The sequence below is a fragment of the Euprymna scolopes genome, chromosome 32 (assembly GCF_053919585.1).
Source record: "Euprymna scolopes isolate OS-2025 chromosome 32, ASM5391958v1, whole genome shotgun sequence".
NCBI classification, from domain to species: domain Eukaryota; kingdom Metazoa; phylum Mollusca; class Cephalopoda; order Sepiida; family Sepiolidae; genus Euprymna; species Euprymna scolopes.
In genome coordinates, this window is record NC_136513.1 from 77,535,893 (window position 1) to 77,548,269 (window position 12,377).

The window sequence follows — 12,377 nt, forward strand, 5'->3', positions numbered from 1 at the left end:
GCTCCTTTATGTATGACTAAATTTCGGCATGACTAAAATGTCCAATCGGCTCCTGCTGATTCAAGCAACTTTACATGTTTCTATATGACTAACAGCAGGAGAAGTCAGTTGTACATTTACCAGGCATAATTTCAATCATACATTTAGTAAAACCCTCTATTGTGCTTTTCTTAGAAATATACTACACTTTTACAAATTTTTTTGGATATGCCACGTGAATTTTTCGGATCTATTACCAACGTACGAAATTCCTTCGAGGATTCTTTTACTCAGAAACACTGCATAGGAGTTTAATTTCAGCATAGTTTATCTTGGACAGTTGTTTTATCTGGAATAAAATTTCAAGGACGTCTATTATACAATTTATAATAATTGGACTTTTTCTCCATCTTGTCTTTACTTTAAATTTCTTTTTATGCTTTTTATATGTATTTTTCTGTTTTAGTCCTCATGTTTTTTTTTTCCACATCCAGTATCCTTCCCCTAACATGATTTTTCGATGCTTTGTTTTTTCTTTTTTATGCCCATTATCTTATTTCTAATCTAAATGATCTAAAGTTATTTTCTATTTGTATATTCTTATATTTTCATGTCAGCTTTTCTCCTCTTCTGATAAGCATTTAGCTTTGAAATGCCATGGCCTAAAGAGGTTCTTTCCAATTTTTCTCAGTTTTAACCTTATTTATCTGATGATAAACAAAGTCCTATGTAACTTTTAACCCTCATCTTATATATATATAAGGTGCCTTAAATAAGTTTCCAGACTTTTTTGTACAGACATAAATTTGTCATGGACTCTTGAAAATTTAGTATGTTATTGCTATACATGAGATGACTGGCCAATTTGTAGGATTCCAGGTTCAAATAAACAGCTACAGCAGGAATTAGAATACACTCTACTAAAGCCTGATTGTCACAACTAGTGAATTTCAAAAATGCAATCTGGCCATGAGGACACTCTAGAAGAACAATATGCAATAAAATTATGTTTAAAATTTTGTCTTTTTTTTTTTTTCAAGAAAAGTTATAAAATTTATGGAGGGGATGTAAAAATGTTATTTTTTTAAATAGAAAACATGCATAAGAGAAAAAATGCTGTATAAATATATTAAGATAATATAGATGCATTCTTCGGAGTAATTATACAGTAAGCAGTACTATTATATATTATCTTACAGATTTTAAAAAGAAATTATTTGGTGTCTTGTTTATAGGACAGTGGAATCTAGTGAGTTAATGAAGAGAAAAGAAAAGAAAAAGGAAGAAAAGGAGAAAAAATAAAGGAAAGAAAAGGAAAAAAGAAAAAGGAAAGGAAAGAAAAGGAAAAAAGAAAAAGGAAAGGAAAGAAAAGGAAAAAAAGAAAAAGGAAACGAAAGAAAAAAAGGAAAGAAAAAGAGAAAAAAAGAAAAAAGGAAAGAAAAAAGAAAAAAAAGGAAAAAAAGAAAAAGGATAAAAGAGAAAAAGGATAAAAGAGAAAAAGGATAAAAAAGAAAAAGGATAAAAAAGAAAAAGGATAAAAAAGAAAAAGGATAAAAAAGAAAAAGGATAAAAAAGAAAAAGGATAAAAAAGAAAAAGGATAAAAAAGAAAAAGGATAAAAAAGAAAAAGGAAAAAAAAGAAAAAGGAAAAAAAGAAAAAGGAAAAAGAAAAAGGAAAAAGGAGAGAGAAAAAAAGGAGAGAGAAAAAAAGGAGAGAGAAAAAGAGGAGAGAGAAAAAGAGGAGAGAGAAAAAGAGGAGAGAGAAAAAGAGGAGAGAGAAAAAGAGGAGAGAGAAAAAGAGGAGAGAGAAAAAGAGGAGAGAGAAAAAGAGGAGAGAGAAAAAGAGGAGAGAGAAAAAGAGGAGAGAGAAAAAGAGGAGAGAGAAAAAGAGGAGAGAGAAAAAGAGGAGAGAGAAAAAGAGGAGAGAGAAAAAGAGGAGAGAGAAAAAGAGGAGAGAGAAAAAGAGGAGAGAGAAAAAGAGGAGAGAGAAAAAGAGGAGAGAGAAAAAGAGGAGAGAGAAAAAGAGGAGAGAGAAAAAGAGGAGAGAGAAAAAGAGGAGAGAGAAAAAGAGGAGAGAGAAAAAGAGGAGAGAGAAAAAGAGGAAAGAGAAAAAGAGGAAAGAGAAAAAGAGGAAAGAGAAAAAGAGGAAAGAGAAAAAAAGGAAAGAGAAAAAAAGGAAAGAGAAAAAAGGAAAGAGAAAAAAGGAAAGAGAAAAAAGGAAAGAGAAAAAAGGAAAGAGAAAAAAGGAAAGAGAAAAAAGGAAAGAGAAAAAAGGAAAGAGAAAAAAGGAAAGAGAAAAAAGGAAAGAGAAAAAAAAGGAAAGAGAAAAAAAGGAAAGAGAAAAAAAGGAAAAAGAAAAAGGAAAAAGAAAAAAGGAAAAAGAAAAAAGGAAAAAGAAAAAAGGAAAAAGAAAAAAGGAAAAAGAAAAAAGGAAAAAGAAAAAAGGAAAAAGAAAAAAGGAAAAAGAAAAAAGGAAAAAGAAAAAAGGAAAAAGAAAAAAAAGGAAAAAGAAAAAAGGAAAAAGAAAAAAGGAAAAAGAAAAAAGGAAAAAGAAAAATGGAAAAAGAAAAGGAAAAAGAAAAATGGAAAAAGAAAAGGAAAAAGAAAAATGGAAAAAGAAAAGGAAAAAGAAAAGGAAAAAGAAAAAAAGAAAAGGAAGAAGAAAAGGAAAAAGAAAAAAAAAGGAAAAAGAAAAAAAGGAAAAAGAAAAAAAGGAAAAAGAAAAAAGGAAAAAGAAAAAAAGGAAAAAGAAAAAAAGGAAAAAGAGGAAAGAAAAAGGAAAAAGAGGAAAGAAAAAAGGGGGGGAAAAAAAGCAAACATAAATTTGTCCAAAGGTTATTTTGATATAAAAAAAAAAAAAAAAATATGTATAGAAAGAGATGTTAGTCAAAACAGTAGATTGTTAAAAGGATGAAGAAAAGGTCACAAGAGAGCAAAGTGTACACAATCTAAATCCAGTGACAAAACATATCAACAAGCGGAAGGTAAAGAGTTTTCGTAAAAAGGTCACTTGGATATGCACAACATTTTTCTATCTTTTCAAAACATTGCTTCGGAATGCTCAATTTAGATCCATGATCTAAATTTGAGCACACATTGAACGATTCACTAATTATTGCGTTTCTCCTTCTAACACATAAAATCATCTGGTTGGATTTTCAAAGTCAAACTTTGAATAGTGATTCAACCGCATTCTGTACAAAAATAAAAAACTTCAGTCATTGCCTGACTTGTCCACCCGGGTTCAGAATAATCCGAATAGAAAATAACACAGCTGTAACTGGGCAATCGCCACAAATCTACATCTTTATCGTATTCACATCATTAAATCAAATGGTGAGTCAATGTATCCAAAATAGTTGAGAAATAAGATAGAAAATTATTTTTAAAAATAAGCAAATACATTGCGTATTTAGAATTACAAAACATTTTTGATGTACAATCATCAATGAACAACGATGTCATATTCCAAAAATCACGCAAATTAATCAGTTTTTTTTTGTTTTTTTTAAATATAAATTATGAAAATCAAATTTTATATTTAACTATTAATAAACTACTAATAAAATAGCACTGTCCATAAATCTTGGTAGTCGAATTCAGTTGTCTGTTTTTGAATTTTACACATTCTAAAAAAAAAAAGAAAAAATGTCTCCCAGCCCCCTTTTCATTTACTCATAAAATTTGGGTACTTCTGCATTTACTGGCCCATACTTCTGTGATGTTGGCTCAGGCTCACTTGGCAGCTGATGTAAACCACAAAAATATACCTAGCGCTGATCAAATTTTAAAATGCTAGGGAAAAAAAACCAAAACTTTTCTCAGTACTAATTACATGTTTTTGCTATATATATATATATATATATATATATATATATATTTTATTTTTTATGTAGGAATAGTTACGAAAACTTGAATTTTAGTTTTTTTCAAGAAAAGTTGTAAAATTTGTTGAGCGGGTATAAAAATGTTTTCCTTTATGTTATTTTTTGCATGGGAGGAAACCGTTAGAAAGCAGGATATTTCCTTAGGAATATTCTCGGTTCAGCCTAAATTCAAGCTGTGGTTCATCGTTAGGTAGTGAAACCCTTCTCTTCCAACTTTGCTGTAGGCTTTCCAACAGTCGAATACAACCATGATTCCCGATGGCAGAATGTATTTCGTTATTATAGGAATGGGGGCTTCCATTGTTTTGTTTTCTTCTGTTAAACAAAGACTCGTCAATTTCCACAATGTGCCCTGAGCCTCCCATCTGCCAGAGATTTCTAAGTAAATAATCCTGGTAAATGGCTCTTGAAGTACAGCACAATCATGTTGACATACCAATTCTCGCCAGATCACTGAAGTTAAGCAACATTGAGCCTGGCCAGTACCAGATGGGTGACCATTTGGGAAGGCTAGATAGGTGCTGTATATACCTTCTGGGAAGGTTGGGCGTGGGGGGGGGGCAACAAACTCACCCTTAAAAAAAAAAAAAAGCAAAAAACGAAAGCATCTACAAAGTTGCGGATGGCCTATGCCCCTCCAGGGGTTCAAGGCTATGGATAGATGGAAATAGCTCTTAAAGTTTCTCCAGTTTATAATTGTGTTCCAACCCTATATAACATTTTCTTTGCAGATTTTTTTTTTGTCGTTGCGATGTCGTGTGATCACAAATATATTATTAAAAAAATTTTGTAGATGTCCACCTTTATGTAACATTTTAATCAAGGGAAATAACTCATTTTAAGCTAAAGAATGTAACAATTGTTTACCGCATGTTTAAAAACATACAAACAAATGAAATATAAAATGACTACACTGCATCCAGGGAACGTTGGGTAGGTACAGCTAGTTTGTGATCTAATAATTTAAAGAAAAAAAAATTTTTTTTTTTTTTAAATCAGGAATTTTTTTTTCTTAACACCCAACCATCCTATGCAGTAATCTGTTCTCTGGCCTTTCAATCTCAAAAGATAATGGATACCCTCTCTAAACGTCTTTAAAGGTGCCTGCATGTTCCCTTCATCAGCCTGGAAGTAATTCATGTTTCTTCTGTTTAAGACTAGATTTTATTTTCTATTCATAAACTCAATGTGACTATTTATCCTCCAACCATAAGTAAAACCAATGTGCATTTCAATCGAGTCATGCAAATCTAGCGAATGAAATGCATGTTTTTCTTTTGTTAGCTCCCCAAACAAAACCATTTCAAGCAGTGAAATGAAGTAAACAGCAAATCAAACAACCATTTCAGGGTTACAACACTGCCTGAAATGAATTTGGAAAGAAACCCTTAACTCTATAATAAAATCCGATTTTTTTTTTCTTTAGGTTGTCAGAAATGATAATTTATACATGAAAAATTTGGTGCTCCTGCACTATTGGAATGAGATTTCAGAAATCGTAACGCTGAATTTCACATTAAAAAAACGGTATCTACGTATTCCTCGTATTTGTAAGATGATTATATCCAAAAATTACGAAAATCAATAAGGTAGAAAATTATTTATTAAAAAAAATAATAAAATTTGATGAAAATGATCGTAAGACACAGGAGAGTTCAAAAGGGAAGTAATTTTCCATTTCGATTTAAACAAGACAGCAGCAATTAGAAATAATAAACCGCTTATCTTTTGGCAATTGTATTTCTTTCACTGACAATCTTCCAAAGCTCACTGAGTGAAAAATATCTTTTCAACTTTTTTTTTTTAATAAAACGAACAAAGTTAAATTATTTAAACAATAAAAGTGTAATAGTATATGCATTTATTTTTTAATGAAGGCTGTGTAAAAAAATATCTGAAGAAATCAGAATGTTTATACCTTCAAATATCAACATAAAATTTGTTGTGTATTTAGAATTACATTATTATAAAAACACAAAAAATCATTGATGTACATATTTGTCACAGAACGAAGGAGTCATATTCTAAAAATCGCGGGTTTGGCTAGTAACTTTTCTATTTGGCTAGTAAACGAAAATATTTAGTTGTCAAAGGTCAATTAAAGATAAATTTGTTCGTAGAGCCCGGATATATATATTTTTTTCAGTAAAATATGTCTTTTCAATTATATTTCACCCTTTGTGTATACCAATTCCTTTAGTTTAGAAGCTCAATGTTAGTCAAATATAACAGAGCATAGATAAAAAATAACAGTATAGCAACATTCCAAGTTCAAAATATAACTAAAACAGTTCTTCCAGCATGTCAAAATTTTGGCACATTTTTTACAGATCTGTTTCGTTACACAGAAACAATCAATTACTATTATGTCAATATCAAGTCTTTTCGCACAGACACTCCTCAGAAAAATAGAAATGTTTTTGCTTAGAAAGAAATATGCATGACAATGTCAGGGAAAATAAATGGACTGATTAAAAGACTCATTGGCATTCCCCAGTAGGGATGCAAATGATTAGCAATGAACTCACCCCTTCTCAAAGAGAAGGTAAGGTCTGGGAGCATGGCTCTCTTCGTACTGAACAGAACAGTACCTCAACCCAACAGCAACAGGGCCACTATTGCAGTGATTGTGAAGGACAGATCCTCAGCTGGTATGAACAACACCTAGTCAAGCTGTGCCAGCAGTGATGCATATTAGAAGATATTCATTTAAAAAAAAAGAAAAAAAAAAAGAAAAGAAAAAAAAAAGAAAGAGAAAAAAGAAAAGAGAAAAAAAAAGAAAAAAAAGAAAAAAAGGAAAAAAAGAGAAAAAAAAAGAAAAAAAAGAAAAAAAAGAAAAAAAGAAAAAAAGAAAAAAAAAGAAAAAAAAAGAAAAAAAAGAAAAAAGAAAAAAAGAAAAAAAAAGAAAGAAAAAAAAGACAAAGAAAGAATGAGTAAGAGTTAGTCTAGCAAAAACCATCTGCATTTTTTTGCCTTTTTATATCTTGCCTTTATTCTTCCTCGTATTTTTAAGATCAAAATTGATGGACATTTTATTTAAAAAAAATATTTTTGGAGGAGGAGGGGCAAGAGATTTATGTGTGCACTTATTTTACTAGGAGCTTGCAATCATTCATCGATATACAATAAAAGAGGAATAGTCACAATTTAAAGAGGAGGAGGAGGAGGAGGAGGAGGAGGTAGAGGATAAAAGATATACTTACTTGTCTTATAATATTTCTAACATTTGGTAATGGAATTCCTCGGTAGTTGGATCGAATTATCAGTTTAAGCAGATGATGACCTAAAACTTCAAAAACCATGCATACATCTGAGAAAGCAGAGTCAAGGAAACAGGTTTGATTTGTCAGTTTTTATTACGTACAAACAATTTTGCGGGTCTTTTTACACCAAATAATACTTACCATAACACAATTCATTGCTTCAGTGATGTAAGTGACCAATAACAAAAGCAAGCTGAAATCTAAATGAATTTCTTAATTTGGGGTTAAAGAAGGCCATGGTTACTGTGTGTGTGTGTGTGTGTAGGACAGCGCGAAAAAGAAAACAATGCCATTCTTTGATGAATGGAAAGTCATTTAAATCTTTTACCTGTCTCATGAATTGTTTAGTCTTAGCCTTCGTGGTTAAAATTAACATTTCCAGCTTTCAGAGAGAACTATCATAAGGGAGAAAATGAAGGCAAGATGAGACAGAAAGAATAAGAAAATAAACGATCAAGTGAGATAAAGATAAATAAAATTTAGTTAAAATGATAAGGAAGTAAGGCTCTAATGATTTAGAAGAACTTAGCTTTCTCAAAAAAAAAAAAAAAAGTCACATTCCCGTGGAATAGAAACAGCTATTTTAGCTCCATAAGCTGTCAGGGAATTAGAGAGTTAATACTTTTCAAAATTGTACCAGTTAATAAATGACTGCAACAAATCCATTAGCTCTAACCAGTAGAGCATTACGACTATTGACCAAGAGAAGAATCTATCTAACATGCGTATACAGTGTGATGTATGGACGTGAAACCCGGCTTGTTAGGATTGAGGATGTGTTGCGCAGAAAGAACAGATGAGAATGATACGATGGATGCATAAGACTGATCTTAAAGTGAGGCTTAGATCTGATGACCTCTGCTGAAAAGAAGCAGTCTTAGGGTATTGTGTTCTTACAGTTCTTGGAAAGAAACTCTGCTTATGGAAGTTCTGTTTAGTTTAAGATACACAGAGGAAGAAAGGATGCATATTTCAATAGTTATAGCAGGACGCATTTTTCTGTTAATGTTTTACCAGGGGAGCCAGAGATTGGATGGATGCTTTTCTTTCCGATAGACTGTTCTAGTGGAGTAGGGTGGGGGGTGTCGCTCTGCTGCATAGGCAACAGCATGCACTCAATACTTAGTCAAATTTTACACTCTGAGTACAACTTCAGAATTTCCCAAGACATAAGGAGTCAAATTCAACACTTATCCAATTTTCCCTGCAATATTAAAAACTGCTGGTAGAAAGAAAACAAAATGGTACAAATATCTTATTACGTACTTCTATTAAGTTTACCAAAAATTATCAAACATCAAGTATTTTTTTCTTGTTTTAAACAAGACAAAATTATCTACCATTTTCTGCATACATTAAAATCAATGACCAAGGGACATAATTTAAACTTTAATATCACAGACATCATAATACCAGTAGGTGACAGTGGTCTAGTGGTCAACGACATGGACTGACACCTGGCTGCTCCAAGTTCAAATTCAGTTCGTTCCATAAAAATTACTTTCACTTAGGATGTTGGCAACTTTCTCGTGGTCCTTCCCACAAGTAACCAATGTCTTTGTAGAAAAAAATTCTGACTAGAAAAATATCCGGGGAAACCAATAATAAAATTTTTAGATTTATAGGATATGATGATAATTATAATACTGGCTAGAAATAGTTTGATTCTCTCTCTCTATATATATATATGTATAAATATATTAGTGATAAGACTATTTCAATATTTTCCCTTCTTCCGATTCTTCGTAAATCTCTAAATATTTAACAATAGAGTTGTTTATTATTCCTGATTATCATAGAAACACACGTTAAATATGCAGATATTTTCTCAAATGTAAAAATACTCTTGTGGGGATGAACTATAGATATTAGTTTTAAACATTTATTATTTTATCATTACTACAAGCACTGGCATATTTTACTTTAAACAAAATCAAACAAAAAAGACAATTAAAAGAATCGTTTTTGGTATAAGAAAATAAGTACAAATTTTTCTGATTCCAATACCTGAAAAGCTCCGATTTTTACAATTTCCGATTCTAATTTATCGTGTCAACACTAATTATATATATCTATATGAAAGAAAGAAAAATGGATGAACTCTTGTGAATTTTTATATAGTCCTTTTTTTTTTTTTTTTTAAAATCTTTTTTAACGTAATAAGTACATACAGAAAGTTTTTGAACAATTATAATTTTTCAATATTGGGGTGAAACCGTATAAGCACAACTCATGGCCTGGAAGTGTTTTTTTTTCAGGTTATTTTATGCCAAATCCAGTAAAAAAAAAAAAAGTTCTTGTTTCAAGTTCTTTATATCTTCAAATATTTATTCATGGTGTTTGGTTTGATTGTTTTGTTTTTTCGTTTAATAGCGTATCAACCATCTCTGTCAAAAAATGCTTCAAATTTTTTAGATCTTTACATATTTATTTATAGCGTTTGGTTATTTTGTAGAGAAAACCTTTTTTTTTTTCAAAAAAAGAAAAAAACAACAAAAAAAGAAACAACAAAAATAGAAAAAAAAGAAACAAAAAAAAAGAAACAAAAAAAAAGAAACAAAAAAAAAGAAACAAAAGAAAAAGAAAAAAAAAAAAAAAAAAAAAAAAAAAAAAAAAAAAAAAAAAAAAAAAAAAAAAAAAAAAAAAAAAACAATAACATCAATGTTTGGTGCATTTTAGGTCAGGAAGCTGGTATATAAAATTGAATTTCAATAAGTAGCCCACTAAAATGGCTGACTTGTTTTCTAGGACATTGCCGATGTGCATAAGGCTATTTTTATTGCTTCTATTCCGATGCAAACGAATAAGTTTGACAATGTTTCTCATTAATTTTCTATCATGGATAATCACACAATCCTACGGCTAATTAGTAAAAAAAAAAACAAAAAAAAAAACAATTTGAGTCAGTCACTTGTAAAAGCTAATTACAATTCATGTAGCAATTAATACAAACCACATTTGGCATGATCATCTCGATACCAGTTAGATGGCATCATTAGCTTTTATAGCATAGAAATGCCAGCTGGTATATAATTTAGCAACAAGGAAACTAAATCCAAACAATAATCATATGCCCGTTTAATTATTGTAACATTCTTATTTGTGCAATGTTAGATACGTTTATATGTGCACAAGATTCATTGCTAAACTAATTAACCGTTATATTTCTGAATTTTTTAGATGAGCATTAATGATTCATATTATTCGGATTAGTCAGACTACTGTTCTCATCTTTAGTGTTATTTTCACAACGTTTTGGATGATGTAATCTGCAAAATTCTTCAGGAGGCCTCATCGAACTCCGGGAATCTGCACAGCAACATTCAAAAATAGTTATGAATTACTTAGGACTTCTACCCGGTCGCGGCACAAGCTTCCATTTTAAAATACAAATACTTCAGATTTGCATGAAATTCGATCCATAGTCATTACTAGGGCTGTGACAACAGAATATTCTTTTCATTCTTTTGACTCTCAGGTATATATCCCACACAGACACACTTAATCAACCGAGAACCACACCTGCTTATATAAAAACATATAAGATATTAATCAATATATACTCAAGAGTCAAATCTATGAAAATAATATGCTGTTGTCACAGCCATAGTCATTACATATCAATTGAATAGAATTCCTTGAATCTGAATTTCCATTTAAGATCCCTTAATCCTAAGTCTTAAACTTTTTAGACGTTTTTTAGAAAAAAAAAAAATGCAATGGACTGTGATCAAATTGTAATAAAGGTTGTAGACATTTCTGAAACAAAGATTGATAGAATCCAAATAAGACAAACTACCAATCCTCATGCCAAAAATTCAGAAAAAAAATTTTGTATCTGAAACCAGAACAATATTATCTTTTACTAATATAAAGCTGCCATCTGTTTCGAAACTAAGTTTAAAAACAAAAAAGCAAGTCTCCATCCATCCTCACCTTTCAGGCAAATTTTCTTTTCATTTCTTCAAAATAAATTTATATCAAAATTACCCGATTGTTTTTTTTTTCTATCTATACGAATAAATGTTGATGTTTATTTATAATAAATGCCAGGTGCTTTAAGTAAGTTTCCAGACTTTTTTCATATGTGTACTTTAACTCTAGTCTCCTTCAAAGTGATCTCCTCCGATTGCAATACACTTGTTGTACCATTCCAACAACTTCTGGAAAGCCCCATGAAAGTCTTCTGGAGTGAGCATGTCAATGATTCTTGTTACAGACTCTTTCATCTCCTCAATTGTTTCATAACAACAGCCTCTAAGATTTTTCTTGAGCTCAAAGAATAACTAAATCAATGGTTCTCAACCGGGGTCCATGTGGAACCCCCCCCCCCATGGTACATGTAACGTTAATATCGATTCAGTCTTCCTTCAAGATAAACTGTTAATATATGTTCTTTGGTTTTCTTTACATTACTGAAAAATAAAATAAGCTATAAGGGTTCACCAAAATACATTAAAAAGAAAGTCATGAGTAAAAAAAGGTTGAGAACCACTGGAGGGAGGGTAAGGAGCTGTCTTGATGTCCATCTTAGCCAAATAGTCTGTGACAAGGATGGAGTTGTACAAATCTTCCACATCTTCAGTTCCTTGCAAATAATTGTGTGTACAGTTCCCACACTGGCATCAAACTGTGCACTTATTATCTCCCACAACGGTCCTTATCCATGAAATTCTTTATTTGGCCAATCAATTCTGGTGTTCTGACTTCCTTACTCTTCCCACACCTTTGTTCATCCCTCAGACTCCCTGCCTTTCTTGAATCTCTTATGCCACTCAAAAACTGATGCAAGATGATCCAAAAGTAGTCTGAAATATTCCATATGTTTCTGTGGCATTTTTTTTTCCAAGTTTAAAACAGAATTTTTATATATATCATTCTAAAGTGTCCTCACATCCAGATTGCATTTTTGAAATTCACCAGCTGTGACAATCAGGCTTTAGTAGGGTGTATTTTAATTGCAGCGATTCATTTGAATCTGAAATCATAGCAATTAGTCAGTCATCTCAGAAGATGACTAGCATATTGAATTTTCAAGAGTCTTCGACAATTTAAAATGTCTACACAAAAAGTCTAAAATCTTACAGAAGGCACCTCATACATGCAAAATTTTTATTTCGTGTTTGCAACAACCTATGAATAGACTTATTAAATTATTCCAAATTTTCGTTTCAATTAAATGATTGCGAGCATAAAAATAAATGCAAAAAGCTGATGGAATCCAATTTTTGGAGAAAAATCTGGCTTGT

General features: G+C 30.9%; 1 protein-coding gene across 18 annotated transcripts in view; it reads right to left on the minus strand.

The window, feature by feature from the left end:
- Positions 1 to 12,377, minus strand: part of LOC145256445 (SRSF protein kinase 1-like) — a 583,024-nt gene that overhangs the window by 54,968 nt on the left and 515,679 nt on the right. For all 18 annotated transcript variants that reach the window (XM_080115371.1, XM_080115374.1, XM_080115363.1 and 15 more), the window contains one exon: positions 7,069 to 7,175. In XM_080115371.1, the coding sequence (XP_079971497.1) occupies positions 7,069 to 7,175 (107 nt within the window). The remainder of the gene's footprint in view (positions 1 to 7,068; positions 7,176 to 12,377) is intronic.